The sequence below is a fragment of the Vombatus ursinus genome, unplaced genomic scaffold, assembly GCF_900497805.2.
Source record: "Vombatus ursinus unplaced genomic scaffold, bare-nosed wombat genome assembly UNPS02012602.1, whole genome shotgun sequence".
Lineage (NCBI taxonomy): Eukaryota > Metazoa > Chordata > Mammalia > Diprotodontia > Vombatidae > Vombatus > Vombatus ursinus.
The window spans coordinates 342,306-360,871 of record NW_020952380.1 but is presented as its reverse complement, the minus strand read 5'-3'; the positions used below and the strand labels follow the sequence as shown (position 1 = coordinate 360,871).

At 36.6% G+C, this 18,566-nt stretch overlaps 1 protein-coding gene across 1 annotated transcript in view; it reads right to left on the bottom strand.

Moving 5' to 3' along the window:
* SYNE1 (spectrin repeat containing nuclear envelope protein 1) overlaps window positions 1-18,566 on the bottom strand; it is a 552,931-nt gene that overhangs the window by 266,825 nt on the left and 267,540 nt on the right. The window contains exons 47-54 of the mRNA XM_027857999.1: window positions 18,118-18,325; window positions 17,069-17,181; window positions 15,733-15,938; window positions 13,964-14,119; window positions 10,327-10,618; window positions 9,379-9,551; window positions 7,742-8,051; window positions 2,682-2,846 (exon numbers count right to left, since the gene is read on the bottom strand). Of these exons, the coding sequence (XP_027713800.1) occupies window positions 2,682-2,846; window positions 7,742-8,051; window positions 9,379-9,551; window positions 10,327-10,618; window positions 13,964-14,119; window positions 15,733-15,938; window positions 17,069-17,181; window positions 18,118-18,325 (1,623 nt within the window). The remainder of the gene's footprint in view (window positions 1-2,681; window positions 2,847-7,741; window positions 8,052-9,378; window positions 9,552-10,326; window positions 10,619-13,963; window positions 14,120-15,732; window positions 15,939-17,068; window positions 17,182-18,117; window positions 18,326-18,566) is intronic.

Here is an 18,566-nt window from a genome sequence, read left to right as displayed (position 1 = left end):
GATTTGTTCTATAAAACTTGGACTCAGTTAAAACACCACACCCAAGGACCTAGAAGGTCACATGTGGCCTCGAGGCCACAGGTTCCCCCTGCCTGCACCCAGTTCATAGGAAAGTTCTCCATATGAACCAGCCCCAAAATGCTATCTTACCTTGCATCTTTTCCCTCCGAGTCTGAGAATGACAATCAAACCAACATGTGTCTATCAATTGAATTATGAATTCACTCACCATCTCTGCAACTTCCCAAACTAAAACAAACTTCCTTGGCTACTACTCTCTCCTCTACTATGTGTTATTGCCCCTCATTAGACTGGAAGTTCTTTGAGGGATGGGACTTTTGTGCTTTTTTAAAAAATGTACAACCCAGTGCTTAGCATTGTGTCTGGCACATAGTGAGACCTTAATAAATTTTGTTTTATTTGGGTTTTTATTTTTGGTCATTCATTCATTCAAACCACTTCTGTATCCAAATGGGAATAAGATCAGGATTAGAGTTAAAGTTATAGATTAACAGAAAAAAAAACCAAACAAACAACTGCATGTCACCAAAACCAGGGGTCTAAAGGTAGTACACACGCTAGAAATAAATTATATGCCACATACATTACTACTACATAAAACTGACCATGTCAAATGAACTGAATTAATTATACCCTTTTATAATACACAATAGGAACCAACTACATCATGAGATGTAGGATCCTAGATTTAAAGTTAAAGGGGACCTTTGGGATCACAGAATCAAATTCTTTCATTTCACAGGTGAGAAATGAGGCTTATTGCTCATGAATTTCTGAGTCAACACTTGAAACCTGCACTTTCTGACTCAAAGGTAAATACTCTATCCATTATACCATACATACTAGGTTCATACTAGGTACAAAAAGTCATGAACACACAGATTTTCCAGCCAGTTTCTAACATATATCAAGTCCTGACCTTTCCCTATAATACTTTTATTGAGAAGCTACTCTGCCCCTCCTTTTATTGTAGCATGTAAGAAAATAATTTGGCAAACAGACTTGGGATGTTTATATAAATGATGGCATCACATTTTTGCGTTTCAGTTTTTATGATCAACTTTCATTCATAAGTAATTTTTCACAATTGGAGATAATAGGTTGTCACCTTTCAAAATCTGCTTCCAAACAAATTTCCCACAGTGCTCTAGGTTCTCCCAGTTATGTCCTACATCAAAGTACTACAATCCAGTTATTTGTATATCCTCCTAGGTTGCCCTTTTCTCCACTTCTAATCAAGTTGCACTTGGAATGCTTGACTGGGACCTTAAGAAATATAGATGTTGAAAGGGATCCTACTCCCTCATTTCACTGTAATTTATAGTTTTAAAATTATACATAATTTACTATTTATAGTAAATAGATTTGAAATCTATTTTGAAAATGGTGATTTGAAGTGGATTTTTAAATAGTTTGAAATAGATTCATATTTCACTTCACAGTTTTCCATACTTAACTGAAGAACTGTGAGTCCTGTGTTTGACTTAGATGGTGGATTGGGGCTGAGGGGATGAAGGATTCTTGTCTTCTTCCTTGAGGTTTTATCCCAACAAAGAACATCTCATCTGACTAGTTCAGGCATGATTTGAGTTATTTGGTTTAAATAATGTTCATACATTTCTTTCCTTCACTTTTTTCACAACTTGCAACCCCAAATCTTTCCATACATTTTATTGTTTTAAGTTGGTAGTTAAGGTATTTGGGAACAATTTCAGGCAATCTTTAAAAAAAAACAGTGAAAATTATATTTAACAATTCAGATATGAGAAGAGTATAAAGGAACGCAACCTTGGTTGCAATGGTTACAGTTACCATTCAGCGAACTTTCAATGCTTCTACGTTTTGGGTTACAAGGCATAGTCATTTACATCCAAAACCTGACGTTGCCTGATTTTCAACTTAACCACTTTACTGCCTTGCCTCATTCATGTCCTCATGATAAATCATGTGACAAAATCGTTGATGAATCTATCCTGGTCTAACCTTTCTTGTAAAAATCCATTATTTCAATTTTCAAGGGAAAAAAAGAAAAGGTTGATCTTTATCAACACTCTTTTTTCTACATTGTATCTGTACCATTTTTTCAATAGGTCAAAAGGTTTTGGAGGATCTCCAAGTCCTTTACAATGTGAGACCTATGTCAAATTCTATCAAATGGCGTGTGTGTGTGTGTGTGTGTGTGTGTGTGTGTGTGTGTGTATCAAAGTTAGAGGAAAACACTGATGCCCCTGCAAGGGACTGTCCTTTATATGGTAGCTCACTGTTGGCTACTGTAGCAAAACCAGACTTCTACGGTGGCATTTACCACTTTCCTATTCACCTGCACTTATTAGATTACCTAACAAAGAGTTTCCTTTCACTGTGCTATTTCTCAGCCAATCAAAGTGGATTTATTTTCCCAGCCTTTCACACCATAGTTTTCCAACAAGCACTGTTGCATACTGCAACATAAAGGAACAATGTTGTATTTTGTTCATACATGTAATGTCTTTTTAATTCCCTTTTTCTCTTGCATACTCATTAGCAATCTAACACTGGGGAAAGTATGCTTTAAATTGGGTAAGTGCAATGGGATTTTTAAAAAATGGAAATGTATCTTGTAAAACTTGCTTTAAAATGTACCCTTCATCTTAAGCATGTTTTATTCAGGGAATACAGACCTTAATTTTGGATAATTTTTTCTGGGTGGCAGATGAATCTCCTGACGCATCTGACCAGCGGTGAAGTTCTTCCTTTGCTGAATGGAGCCAATCTGTAAATTCGTGAATTGCATCCATGTACATCAGATGGTCCTTTACAGTCTCTTCTACTTTCCTCATTTTCTCCTGGCAATGAAAGAGAAAGCTGCTCAGAACAATAGGTTGTAGGGATTAAAGAATTAGACAAATAGATTAGGCTTCATCAGTATTTTCCAATATATACCAATGAACTATCAGTTTGATCTTCTAAGAAATTTTTTTGCAAGTATCTCAAATATCTCAAGACAAAGGATGCAAATGGAAAGATCTGAGGAAGAGACCATATCTTTCTTTCTCTATATTCAGCTCCTATATACCAAGTGCTGGATAACATTTTCTAATAAGCAATAGTAAGATCAACAAAAAATACATATTTAATAGAAGTTTGCTAATATATAATGAAGAAAAAAATATATAGTTGAAAATTTAGTGGAAATACCAATGGCCTTAGAATCAGGAAGTCAAGAGTGAAAGTCCTAGCTCCAATATAAATAAATAAGCTATGTGAGTATGGGCAAGTCAATTAACATGTCAGGTCCTTGGGAACTCAATAACACTATAAATTACTGATAAGCTGCCCATCTACAGCAGGGGAGGGAGTTTTCATATCAGGAGTTCTCTATACCAATTAAGTCATAAATGTAGTTAGAATATGGAGTGCAATTAGGTTGAAGTCAAAACCACAGATGGCCTTAAATGCCGGGCTGAGGAATTTGTATTTTATCTCAAAGGCAAGGGGTACCCTGAAGATTTACGGGGCAGAGAAAGTGATACAGTGAGACCTTTTCTTAGAAAGATTATTTTGACGTCTCTTTACAGGCTTGCTTGGAAAGGATTATGATTAGAATATGGGAAAACAATTCAGAGAGTATTACAATAGTCCAACTAAGAAGTGATTAGGGTCTGAAGTAGGGGAGTGGTTATATGAATTCCTTGTTTTCTTTTGATATGTAATCAAAACAATTCTGCCAAACTCCTTTAATTTTTCTGACCAAGAGAAATGGTGAGCCATCTTTCTATATAAATGCAACCTCATCATATCTTCTGGTTTTATTTATAACAGGCATGTACTTTTTATATTATTCCATTTCCCAAAGGTGTATAAACTCATTGGCCATTGGAAGGGAAGGAGAGGAGGGAATACACATTTATATAGCACTTACTATGAACCAGTCACTGTGTTAAGCACATCGGACAAGGAGCTAACATTCAGAGTATCCATAATTGTTTATAAGTGTTCTAAAAACTGCATGATTCCTAACACCCTTTGCCTTCTTTTACACCAAACTCCCACTGTCATGGCATAGGTCAGCACAGGTGTAATCATTCCAGATCCCTGTTCAAGAAACTTTATAGCCACTAGGATAAAATAAAAGCTCTTCTTTTTGTTATTTAAACTCTTAACAATCTAGCTCCAAACTATTCTAGACTGATTTCAAATAACTCTCCCCATATACTTTGTCCCAGTCAAACTTGCTTACTCTCTCCCCCACAGATGACATTCCAACTTCCTGTGTATCTTTGCATAGGTTTCCACCTAGTCAGCCTGGGATGTTCTCCTTTCTCATATCTTTAAGGATGCCTTGCTCATTTCCAGGATGATCAGTTTCAGTGTAAATTTCCTCATGAAGCCTTCCCTGAAGCCCTCCAGTTGCTACTATCCCCAGAAAAATATCATTTTGCCTTTTCTTTGAGTGTGTGTGCATGTCATATATAGATCAGCTAGGTGGCACAGTAGATAGAGAGATAGAGCACCAGGCCAGAAATCAGGAAAACTCATCTTCATGAGTTCAAATCTAACCTCAGACACGTATTAGCTGTGTGATCATAAAAAAGTCATTTAACCTTGTTTGCCTCACTTCCTTCGTCTGTAAAATGAGCTGGAAAAGGAAATGGCAAACTACTCCACTATCTTTGCAAAGAAAACCACAAATGGGGTCATGAAGAGTCAGACACAACTGAAATGACTGAAGAAGAACAGTAAAGCATGTACACATTTACAGTCTTACTATATTTGTCGATTGGTATTATAGATGCAAGACACCCAAATATATGAAGTGCTAATCAAATGCCTTAAATAAACCTGTTCATTGAACCTACATATTATTCTTTAAATGTTGGAGACTGACTTATGCTGGTTAATAGTTAAGTCATAAATTCAGGATATGGATAAACTTTATGACCTCTTCGTTGTTGTAATTTGCTAAACTTGTATATCTCAGTCACTATCTCTGTTAGCCAAACCCCCATGGAGCTACAGCTGCATAGATAATCAATCAATCAAAAGTCATTTAATGACTCTCTATTCAGAAAGTGTGCCTCTCCACTTTCAGAATCTACACATCAGAAAGCCATACAAATTCCAGGGCCATGGGATTACCCCTTTCCTTTCATTCTGTTCTTTACCCCCTTAACCAATGATTATACATTAAGATTGAGAGTACACATCTGGGAATACAGAGAACAGATAAAACTTTGTTGCGACATGAATTAAAGAATTGGAAAGTCAAGTCTTACGGAAGATAAAGAAGTGGGAAAACTGATGAGCTATCACCAATACACATTAGAGATTGGACTTTTACTCTATTTAAGGGAAGAGTTGTGATATTGCCCTGGAGTCATCTACAAACTGGGCCTACACATTGTACCAGGGTCATGAGTTAGTTTAGGGTTTGGGGAACCCCATACAATGAGTAAAAATACTTCCAGTTATAGGAGAGCACTGAGCAAACCAAGCTCATATTTTATGACCCAGTTGTTTGTGAATCCAAGTGGTCTTCAATAAATTTGGCACCTGATATGTAAGTTTTTACTGTGGATTGTCTTTTTTGTTTCTCTCTCGTTTTAGCAAGCTTGACATATATCTAGCCATTTAGAATACGTTTGGTACTACATGGTGAGGAAGAGACAGAAGAGAATTATTACCTCTCCAGATTCTGAAACCAAACCTCTGGACCTAGAACAATTAGAACAATTTCTTTTTTAATAAATTGTCTTTGTCTAAGTATTTAGACAATAGAATGCAAGTTCTTGGAGGGTATATTTATTTTTTTTTTCTTTGTATCTCCAGTACCTAGTCTAGTGCATAGTAGGGTGCTTAATAGAAACTTGTTGAATTTAATTTAATTGTTGCAGAACAAGTTCAATTTCTTATTTCATCCTGAACCACTGGAGGGGAAGAAAAGAATGGAATAAGCATTTATATAGCACCCACTCTGTACAGGCACTGGTTTAAGTGCGCTGGAAACATTTAGAGGATCAGTAATTGTTTACAAATGTTCTAAAAACTGTGCGATTCCTAACACCTGCCTCCTTTTATACCAAACTGCCACTATCACTGCCCAGGTACTTTCAGGCTGATCTCAGCAAAAAGCTTCAGAGGTTGAGGGACATTTTATATTTTTGTGCATTTCTTGGGCTTTTATGAGCTTCTTGAAAGCAAGGACTGGTTTTGGCTTTCTTTGTTCTCCTGAACGGTTCTTGGTACATAGGATACACTTAGTAAATCTTGTTGACTAACTGAATGTCATGGCAAAAAGAAGAAGAAGAAGAAGGAGGAGGAGAGAAAGAAAAAAGGAAAGAAAGAAGGAAGGAAGGGAGGAGAGGGAAGAAGGACTTTTGTGGTGGGTCTACTGATCACTTATCAATATTAGTAAGAGCACTAATAAAAGAATATGTCATCCTAGAAAGATTAAAGAGACCTGGGTGGTATTATTTTTATTATGTATTCTTAATGTTAATAATGGTGATGATAATGATAATATATTTATATAGCCCTTTAAGGTTTGCAAAGCACTTTACAAATATTAACTTATTTCATACATGCATTATTATCCCCATTTTACAGGCAAGAAACCAAGACAGGCAGAAGTTAAATGATTTGCCTAGGTAAGTGTTTGAAGTCAGATTTAAACTCTGGTCTTCCTGCCTCCAAGTCCAGCACTCTATTCACAACACCATCTAGCTGCCTCTTACATTAGCATAACTCACAGAATCCTAGAAAATGTCATCACTGGAAACGACTCCAGAAATTACCTAGGTAAGCCTCACTGCAAATGCCAACTCCTCCCTGAACCTTTCCCCGATTTCCTTAGCTTACAGTAGTCTCTCTTTTCTCAATTATAACTAGATAGATTGATACAGCATTTTTAAGCACTTGATTATTTATGCCAGGCATTCTGTCAATAATATTTTATCTGGATCTCTCTTTCATCCCTATCATGCTCTGCCATGATTTATTTGTATACATGGCATAACCCCAAGTAGACTGTAAATTCTTGGAGGGTAAGAATTACATTGCTTTTCATCTTTCTGTTCCTAATGTTGAGTATACCATCTTTCATGCGGGCATTTAGCAAATGTTTATAGAGTTGATTGAATTAACATAGCATTTGCTGTTGTTCAGTCATTTCAATCACATTCAACTCTTCATGACCCCATTTGTGGTGTTCTTGGCAAAGATAGTAGAGTGGTTTGCCTTTTCCTTCTCCAGATCATTTTACAGATGAAGAAACTGAGGCAAACAAGGTTAAATGACTTGTCCAGGGTCATACAGCTAGTAAGTGTCTGAAGATGGATTTGGAGTCTTCCTGATTCCAAGCCCAGTGCACCTAATTGTCCTAGTAAATGTCTGAGGCTAGATTTGAACCCAGAAAAATGAGTCTCCCTGATGTTAGGCTCAGTACTTTATCCGCTGCTGTACCTAGTTTCCCCTAGAGTTGACATAAAGAAATGGAAGAAGAGAAAGAAAACAAGCAAAAGTCAGAGCCATTCCAAAGTTTGGAAGTATAGTACAATGAAGTACATGGATAAGTATCATGACAATCTTTTGCTCAAGAGAGGAACTAATGGTTTTAAAACAGCTAATTTTCCCCAACATTCAACCATCAAGGATTCCAGTTACAAAAGGGAAGGAGGCCAAAGTTGGCAGTTTTCTGGATTTCTTTGGTTGGTTTCTTCTTTTAAATAAATATGTCATTTACCTTTGCAACAGTGCTGAGATCATTAAACTGTGTTCTCAGTTCCTCCTGAGCAGCTTCATTAAGTGAATCATCCTCAGTCTTCTCGTAGAGCTCTATGGATTTTTCAATTACGTGATGGAGGGCCCCAATGTGATCATCTGCCTCTGAAACAATGGACTGAAAGTGATCCAGGAGGGAAAATTTCTCCTTCAGTCCCATCTGGGGCTGTAAGGGATGTTCCACTTTGTGATCCACTGATTCCATCCATTGCTCCAACTGGACCTTTCTCTCCAAATAATCATTCCACATAGTAATCACAGACTCCAAAGAGCTTAAATGAGAAAGTCATGTAGAGTGCAGGTTGGCTTTATTGTTAGCTTAAAATCAAATCAAATCAATCAATCAAAAAATCAATCAATAAGCATTTTTATTAAGTGCTAGGTGACAGGCATTGTGCTGATTACTGGTAACACAAAGAAAGACAAATACTGTAACATTACTATTATTAACAAATAATGAAGAGCAAAATGAGCAGAACCAAGAGAACATTGTATACAGTAACAGCAGTATTGTTTTTTTAAATTTTTTTTCAGCAGTATTGTTTTAAGAACAAATTTGAGTGAATATGTCATTCTATTACAAATACACAAATTAACTACAAAGTTCGTATGAAGGAAGTTGCTATGTACATCCAGAGAAATAACTCATAAGTAGAAGTATGTATAGAATGATTTATATACATATACATATTTGTGTCTAATGGCAGCCATCTCTAGGGTGGGGGAAGGGAAGAAAAAAAGACATTTACATAATAATTTTATTATATATTAAAAGGAATAGCAAATTGTACATTATAGATTTGCAGTTTCATGTGCAATATTTTTCATTATACTATGTTATGGAAATACTTGTTTTATCCCATAAATTTAAAAATAAATAAATAAATAAATTTTTAAAAAGATTAAATTCTGCATCAGTGCAATGAAAATATTGCTTCTCTGTGGAGTGATCGAACATCCCACCCACATGGCAATGATTTAAAAAAAAGCATTCATTTTTCACTGAAATTCTACCAAGTTTCACCCTGAATACCTGGTAAATTAAATCCCAGGTAATCATCTTTAGTTGACAGGTAGCTCTAATATATGCAGTCACTTATTTACCTTAACTAGATGAATAGAAATATCATCCAAATGGTCCTGCTTTGTGGGGGACCTCCTGGAGATTTGTTTATTTGATAACTTTTCTGAAAATATTGCTTGCTGGCTTTGGGATCCAGGATTGAATGCTAAGCCACTGGACTGGAAAGTTTATGTTGGGAGTATGTGGTGTCTGAGACATAAATAACGTATCTGAGATTCAACCAAATATTATAATGCCCTGTCTCCCTGCCACCTTCTTTACTTCTTTTAATCCATTTTAGTGGCCCCAATTAATGTCAGCTTGGCTCCATGATTTCCTTTTCAACAGACAATTTTGTGCGATAATATTATGCAACATGCAAAGAGACACACACTGAAAACAGCCGAGTCAGTCAGCTGCTTATAAGGAAGTCTTCCAAAAACATGTTGATTCTAATTCATGTCATACTCAGTTAATTCTGTCTTACTGAACCAAGGAATGTTGCTTTAGCAAATGCAAGAAAAAAACAAAAGTACCTCTGAGCATGGACAGAAGTGATCATGACATTATCCCACACATCTTTAAGTGTCTGTAGCTGTGTTTGAATCACCTTCTGGCCTTCTTTGTTGCTACTTTTCAAGGCCTGTTCTCCTTTCCCAATGGCCATATTCAACTTCACTTCACCTTCACCTTTCATCAAAAGTATCTCCTGTAAAAAGGAAACAAAGATTTAAATAAACTCACAACAATTTTCAAGCACACTGTTTCCATAGTTACATTCAAGTTCTTTATTTCATCATTCCCTTGCCTCAATGACCATGCTTGTTCAGCAGAAAAGGGATATTATATGATGCATCAAGCATGGGAACAACTCAGGGGCTTCAAGGTTTTATGACAGCAATATAGAGCTCCTAAAACCTCTCACAATAAAATGATCTGCTAAGTGGATATGTGTGACTAAAATATAAGCCATTAAACAATTATTTGAGAATTGTTTTCAAAAATAAAAGGCAAGTATAGAATGAAATCAATTGAGGGTGGGAAGCAGGAAGCTCTATTGCAGTTGGAAAATTTGGTTTTTAAAAGTATCCAAGATTCTTAAACATACTCCATTTTAATGGGGGGGAGGGTGAAGGGGGAAAGCAACTAACTATATCTTCTCCCTCCTTTCATTCCCCTGAATGGTAGTTCCTTCCCTCTGATACTACCTACAGCCTATCTTGCATATATCTTATTTCTACATCATTGTTTGCATGTTGTCTTGTCCATTATAAATGTGAGCTCTTTGAGGGAAAGGACACAACATTTAGCATAGTGCTAGGCACAGAGTAAATGCTTAATAAATGCTTGTTGGCTTGTTGACTTCTCCTTCAGAATAAACACAGAAAGAATAAGATCCAAGACAGTTGGTTGATTGGCTCTGTGTGTGTGTGTGTGTGTGTGTGTGTGTGTGCAATCTTCTCTATTTGTCAGGAGCTGTATACCTGGATTTGTAAGAGTCGTTTCTCTAAGGTGGCTTTGCTGCCAACAGTGCTCTCTGCGGAAGCCAACTTGTCTTGCACATCTTTCACCCAGGACCACATGGCTTGAAGGGCTTCTTCCAGGACCTGGTGTTCCTGCAGAGCTACTTGGCAAGTTCTTAATTTCTCCTTTGTAATTTTGAGCAAGTTCTGATAACCAGTGAGGAGCTGTGCAACCAGACGTACTTCTTTTCCAGCCCCGTGGCCTTCTTCACTTAAACTCTGCCCTCTCTGAGAAAGCTTATCAAGGGATTCTCTAAAAAATATGGGGGAAAAAAGAAATTGATATTCAGGAATACAGGTAATTCATGTTGAAGTGGTGAAGAAGTTAGTCAGACAATGAGGAAGAAAAGAAGAAAACAAGCATTTATTAAGTGCCTCCTATGTGCCAGGGACTGTGCTAAGCCCATTACAAGTATAATGTCATTTGTTCATCACAATCCTACGAGATAGATGCCATGATTATCCCCGCTTTACAGTAGAAGAAACTGAGGCAAACAGAGGTCTAAATTACTTTCCAAGGGTCATATTGCTAGTCAAGTATCTGAAGTCAGATTTGAACTAAAGTGTTTTTTATTCCAAGCCCAGCCAATCTATCTACTTCAACACCTTGCTACCATTCATCAATGCTAGACACTGTGCTAAAAATAACAAGAAACATGTATTAATTGCTTACTGGGTTCCAGGCACTGTGTTAAAGTCTGGGGATTCAAAAGAAGGCAAAAATATAGTCCCTGCCCTTGAGAAGTTTATGTTCTAATGGGGGAGACATGTAAATAATTATGTGCATTTAATAATGATAATAATGACAACAATAATGACAACAACAACAATAATAGCTACCATCTAAACTTAAAGGTTTATAAAACACTTTACATGCATTGTTTCATTTGATCCTCACAACAACGCTGGAGGCAGATGCTATTATTATTTCCATTTTACAGATGAGGAAACTGAGTCTGAGAGAAGTTAAGTGGCTTATCCACGTTCACCCAACTAATATATGTCTGAGGCAGGATATGAATTCTAGTCTTCTTTACTCAAAGACTATTATTCCACTTATGTACTATACATAAAGACATATACAGTATAGATGGTAGTTAGTCTCAGAAGGGAAGCCACTAGCAGCTGCAGGACTGGGAAAGGCTTCCTGTAGAGGGGAGGGTGAGGTATTTGAGCTGAATATCAAAGAAGGGCAGGAAAACAGAGAGGTAGAAAGGGGATGAAAGAGAGTAGTCCAGATGACAGCATGCATTTAAAAAATAATTAATTGTAGCCTAATTTGGTTATTTCAGGGGAAGGGATGATATATCTACATCCAGATAATACTGAGCGATCATAATTGAGCTGTCTCCTATCTGACTGTAAATATATACATAGGTTATCACTGTAAATGTGTCTCCATGTACAAATATTTGGGCTGGTTAATTTGGCTGTTTAGAGTAGAGTGTTAATTAGACCAAGACTGTAAGTGTTATCTTTATGGGAAACTAGGCAAGAGAAAAGAGATGGCTCAACGGAAGACATTGCTATTACTAAACAAACAAAAACAAGCTAAAGTAATGAGCAGTGTGTCGATACTTACTGAACACATTTACCATGTACATAGCACTGTACTAGACTGAGTGTGGATTATAAAGACATATACAACATGAACCCAGCTATGAAGAATTGTGCAGTCTACTGCAGGAGACAGGGCATAATTCAAGACAAGAGAGAGATAATATAGAAAGAGCATAGGACTGGGAGGCAGAAGATCTGAGTAAACATCCTGGTTTTGCTGATTGCATCTAGGTGCCCTTGGGTAAGTTACTTTGGGCCTCAGTTTTCCTCAAGTATAAAATGAAATGGTTGAACCAAATGACTTCTGAGGTCTCTTGCATCTCTAATCTACAGCTGAAGAAGAAGAAGGAGGAGGAGGAGGAGGAGAAGAGATGTTTTTACATATGTGGAAACTGAAGTTCAGGGAGGCTGTGACTTACTCATAGCCCCATAGCTAGTAAGTATCAAAAGCAAGATTTGAACCCCTGTTAGCCCGAGTCTTAGATCTATCCATATGGACTCTCCAGTCATAAACAGTTAAATAATAAAAAATACAGGGCCAAATATAAATTAACAATAAAGGACAAAAACACCAGAAGTGCCACAAAGAAGTCTATAATTAATTGTCACATTGTGGTATATAGAATTACTGTGTGTTCAGAGAAAGTGGAGGTCACTGTGGGCCAGAATGGTCAAGTAAAAGCCTTAAGGAATAGGCAGCAGTTGGCCAAATAGAGAAACAGGGTGGAGTCAGGGGAACCAGGGAATAATGTATGTAAGTCCTGGAGCAGCAATACCCAAGACATGTGTGCAGTGTTCAGGGTATAACCTATTTGGTTAACGTGGAGAGTTTCATTTTTAGAAATAATGAGAGATTTTAGAAATAGTGAGGAAATTGATGTTGGACAGAATGTAAAGAAATTTAAATGCAAGCAAAAGAGTTTTAAAAGAGTATTCATCTTGCAAAAACAATTTCATATGTTATGTGTGTTAGAATGGGAATTTCTATCACTTTTTGGCCTCAGTTTCCTCATCTCTAAAATGGGAATAATAACAGCCTTTACCTCCCAGAGTTGTTGTGAGGATGGAATGAGATCACATATGTAAAATATTTTGCAATTATTATTATTATTATAATTCATGGTTATTAATATTGATGAATATTAGCAATACAATAAGTTTATGGGTTATACTATATGACTGTTGAGCTCTCTTCCAAATTTTGAATTCTGGGATTCTGGAATTCTTTTTCATCAAACCTTTCTGGATTTCCTCATTTACATGTAATCTCTTTCTCCTATGAATTATTGTAAATATCTCATATATCTCTCCTATTACATTCATACCATGTCTGGTTTTACTTGCATGTACTTTTTATCACCCCTACTGGTTTTAAGCTCTTTGATGGTTATAGTGTGAAAAACATTTTTTAAACTATAAAGCACTTTAGGGAGTGGGTATGCAAATTAATTTGTAGAGGGAACTTATGGGTGAGCACATCCCTCCACCAAAGCAAATCAGCACCTTCTTTGTACCTTACAGTCATAGAGACTTGAAACAGAGCACTGAGAGATCAAGTGACTTGCCCAGGGCCACACTACCAATAGATGTCTCAGATAGGGTTTGAAACCAGGTCTTCTGCCTCAATCCAGCTTTCTATCTACCATGCCATGTTACCTTTCATAAATCACAATATAAATCATTATGATTGCAACTTGAAATTGTTAGAGCATTTTATACTTTTCAAAGTCCATTTGATATCTCATTAAATCCTCATAACAAACCTGAGATAGGTAGGGTAGGTGTTATTATACCCATTTTTCAGATAGGGAAACCAAGACCCTGGGAGATCAGGTTACATGGCCAAGGTCAATGAGAATATCATAGGCAGGACAAGAACCTAGATCTTCTGATTTAACACCATCTGATGATCTTTCAACTATAACACGATGTCATGAAGGAAATAGTGTAAAGTTCACTTGCACATTAGACACGCAACCAGATTAATAAGAAAAAAAAAACCCTCAGTGAATGGTACAAAGACATTTTTCCATTATACCTTGCAGCTAGCAGTTCCCCCAGAAACATTTCAACTTTATGAACTTCATTTTTCTTCTCAGGAATATGCTGTTTATACTCCCCAAAATTTTCTGTGCTTAATCTTTCCTCCATTTCGTAAATCCACAGACTGAGTTTCTTGTGCTGATCTTCAAAACTATGACCAAAAAATAACATTTTAGAAAAATAAATTATTCAATTTTTACCATTCCATGCTGCAAGATTTACTATTATATTATGCAATGAGTTCTTGATGATACAGAGAAGGAAATTATGAGTTCATACAACTCCAAATCAGGGAATTACAGAATTTTAGAGTTATAAGGGATCACAAAAACTGTCTAGTTTAACCACATCTGTAAAGGAATTCCTACAGTAAAACAGCTGACAAGTATGACCACTGCTTGAAGATCTCCAATGAAAGGAAATCTACTACCTCCCCAGGTGCCTTCTATGTATGCTTTTGGAGAACTTTATGAAAACTAGAGAAAAGAAACTTTTAAGAACAATCCTGTCCAAATCACAGGACCACAGTATCTTGACTAGTCACCTAGTCAAATGCTCTTATTTTACAGATGAGGAAAATGAGGCCCCAAGACGTGAAGTAACTTGCCCATGACTACAAAGCTAATAGGAGAGCTAGAATTTCAAGCCAAGTTATTTGAGTCAAAATATATTAAAAAATGAAAAGTAAAAAGTGCTATGGAAAAATAATAAGAACCATCTATCATCAATATAGCAAAATCAGAAGGTTGTTCATCAAGTCAAAAGTTTGAAGGCAGAAATAAAGACTTACAATTCTTTAATAAGGTTGAATTTTCTAGTCACTATGTAATCTGTTAAAGTCCCAGTCTTAGGGAAGACAAAAATCACTTAATGGGAACAAGGGAATGAAAGAAGAGGGAGAAATGAGGGGAAGGGAAGGAGATGTAAGGAACTGAATTTGATCTTTGAACTTTAGTGGAGAAGAAGCTATTGGAATCTCAACTTGGCTGCAGTAACATTGGTCCTACACAAGTTCCCAAAGAATCCAGGAAGCAAGTCAAGCCAATTCCCACACTCTGCCACATCAGGGCTTCTCACATTTATTGTGATATTGGTTCTCTCCTGTATTTTCTGACTCTAATGTAGGTAAGGGGGACTTCATATCAAGCTTAATGGAATCTAGCAGAAATATGATGAATTTGGCACATGGTGTTTGTCATCAGACCCAGTGGATATATGTATTTATATTTTCAATCAATGGCCAAAATGTTTATTTAAAACAACCAAAGAAAAACCCCACAACCCTGCAATTAATTAGGAGATTAGGATTATATTTATTTATTTAATTTCTGTATTATTATTTAATTATTATAATTACTTATAATAATCCCATGTTAACTATAAACACACATACACACAAATAGTCTTTATGTACCTATGCCATTCACATTTATCAATGAAATTAACTCCTTGCAAATAATGATTTCAGAAGCACAGAATTAGTTATTACTCTAGCATAGACCATGTCTTAAGTTCATTCCTAATTAAACCATAGTAAACATGAATAGAATGTATGTTTTTGGAGGGCAGGGACTGTTTTTTTTTTCTTTTTGTATCCTTAGCACCTAGCAGACTACTTGGCTCACTGTAATAAATAAAGGCATGTTGACTCGTTGAATGAAGCAAACATTTCTCTTATTTAAAATCATAATTTTGAATCTTCTTTGCTCATCCCCATTGATCCCCTTCCCTAAGCCATTCAACGCATCATCCAGTGTAACTTACCTCCCCAGTTCTGTAGCACAGTCCTGAAGTACCTGTTTATTTTTAAGGCAATCTTTCAGGAATGCTTGAAATTCTTCATTAGCTTTTGTAATCTGCTCCTGAATACTACTCACAATTTGTTTAGATAAGTAAGCATACAAATTCTGTCCTTCCTGAGTCACCGTATCAAGTTTGTTCTGGCCATCACTGATTGAGTCCAAAATGCCCTGTTTAAAGAAAACAGCAACAACAACAATGTACAAGATATTTCTTGGTTTCATCAAAGGAACCCAGCAAGGACTCCTCATGATTCTTTTCCCTTCTGGAACTCCTATGGCATCCTTTTTTTTTTTTTTCACTAACCCAAAATCTAGGATCTAGCATTGGCCTGCATATGGCTTTGTGTTGCTTTTAATTTCATTCAAGTATTATCGTATCTCCCCAACTAGACTTAAATTCTAAAAAAAGTCTACATATTCTGCTTCTTATACACACCCTCCCGTCCCTGCCTTTCTCCCTCCCCCTGCCCTGTGGTACTTTGCTCAGTAGCAATGGCATACTCAAACAGATTTGTGATCTCATCAATTCTGGAGTTTCTTTTGCTAATTTGAATTACCACCCATTCGTGCCTGTCCAACTTTTGAACACGTCCTCCCAAAAGACTGCCACAGGGAGTGCTCCCAATATTATGGAAGAACTTTCTCACTTTTTCCTAACATCAAGAAGGCATCTATTGGTGGATCACTCTGGCTGTCTATCTGTCATCCCTTGATCTCTCCAGATGATCAGTCTGTCTTCTCTTTCTGCCATTCAGTTTTTTTTTATGATGTCCTTAATATATGCTTAATAAATGTGGGGTTTTTATGTTTTAGAGAAATGGCTCAATATGGGCCACAGATTTAAAAAAAAAAACAAGTTTTTTGAAAAGGATGATGCCAGAACAGAAAAAAAAATGATAAAACAAAGAATCTTAAATAGTGTATCTCTATACATATTTAAGTGATTTTTATTTTTCTTGCCTTCTCAATGGTCAGGGATGAGGGAAGGGGGAAGGAATTTGGAACTGAAAAAAATTAATTTAAAAACATAAAAAAGAAATAGTATATCTCATAGGGATTCTTTCATTTCTCCTTTATGTGATGCCCATCACTTCTTAAGTTAGGTAATGTAACCCATGGTAGAAGGGGAGAAAAGAAAAAATAAGAGGAGATGGGAGAAGACAGAAGCATGCAATCCACAATTAAAGAGATGGCTCTGAGATTCTATACTTCTGTGGTTCAGTTCTGACCTGGAAGCACCCTATGTCACCAGCCTGGCAGGAAGAACACCTAAGTTTTGCTGCCTCTGGAGCACCCACCTGTAGATTCTGTAGCTTTGCCTCTATGACTTTGCTGTCTCCAGATCTATCTGATGATTCTCTCGCTGCTGCCTTCGCACCAGAAAACCACATTCGGAATGCCTGCATAGACTCTTTTGAAAGAGAACAAAGAGCAAAAATAAATGTTAGAAGATGAAATAAGCTTCCAAAAATTACCACAGTGAATTTAAATTTGGCTATCCAGTGATCTTATCTTAGTGAAATGTAACATTTGGTATTATAAGAACATTCTGCAATGAAAACAATAGATTTGGTTTCTATAATGACAATTGGTATTATAATGACAGGAAATGACCATAGCAGAATGAACAGTTTATAGAATGGAATTCATTATTTTCTTTCTGGGTTCCTTTCTATTGGAAGAAAGAAGACAACATTTTTATTGGGAAAAAAAATAAAAAAAGAAAAATGTGCCTTGAAATGTATGGTAGTTATTTCTGTATCTTAAGGGGGAATCTCAAGTTCTCCAAAACTGGTTGAGGAATGTTCTCATACAGTAAGGAGAGAGAACATTTCCTCTTTCTGTCATGCTTGGGCACACTGCCATTATGATGAACTATTGGAATACAACCAGAACTGTATAGCCTAGAGGCAGAACTCATATTACATATCAATGGTAAATTTCTACCTCATCCAGTGCTATAGCTTCCTTATAAATTTCCTCTATTGGTTTTACTATTGCAAATGAGACTTGCAGCGTATTCCCTTGGAAATGGAGAATGCTGGCTTTAGGGAAGGAACTCCTCTACTTGAATGAGTGATGGTGAAGAGTGGAAAGAGAGTACTTTTTCCTCCTCCATCAGGAGGGCATATTTTTTCCTACCTCCTGAGGGTGAGTGGAATAACCAGGTAATAATGAGTTGTACGTGATTCATAATGCTTTTATTAAAATTTCAAAGAAATATAAAATTTCAAAAGATGCCCCTGTAACCCTTTTGCAACCTTCCATTGGCAGTTTCTGAGGCAGCATTTGGATCAGTACCTTTCCTGTGAGCTAACTGTTCCCTATAACACCCAGAATGGCTCACCAGTGAAGTGTTTTTCCAGAGAATCCTGTAGGCCAGCCTGTGTTCTGGAGCCAAGATGACTGACAGCTTCGTGTTTCTTTATTAGGAGAGTTATTGTGCTGCCCAAGCTCTCCAGCTCAGCTGAATGGTACTTGCGACATAAGCTGTTGAGATTTTCTTGTGTTGAATTGATGCTGCTCTGCTGACCTTGAAGTTCTTTTTGAATTTCCTAAAGAACAAAAGTAAGCTATGAAGGCTACACACACCACACAGGATTGAACATACTCTGACACATCCACATTTTTCCTTGGTCCCACATATGATCTAATGTACACATATCGGCAGGTGGGAGGGCTGGCCAGGGTTAGGGTTACTGCCCGTGACAATTAAAAATAAAATAACATAATTAACCTACATGGATTCAGACTAAATGATCTCAGCCTTAAGAGCTAGTTACTTTGGCTGGTTAA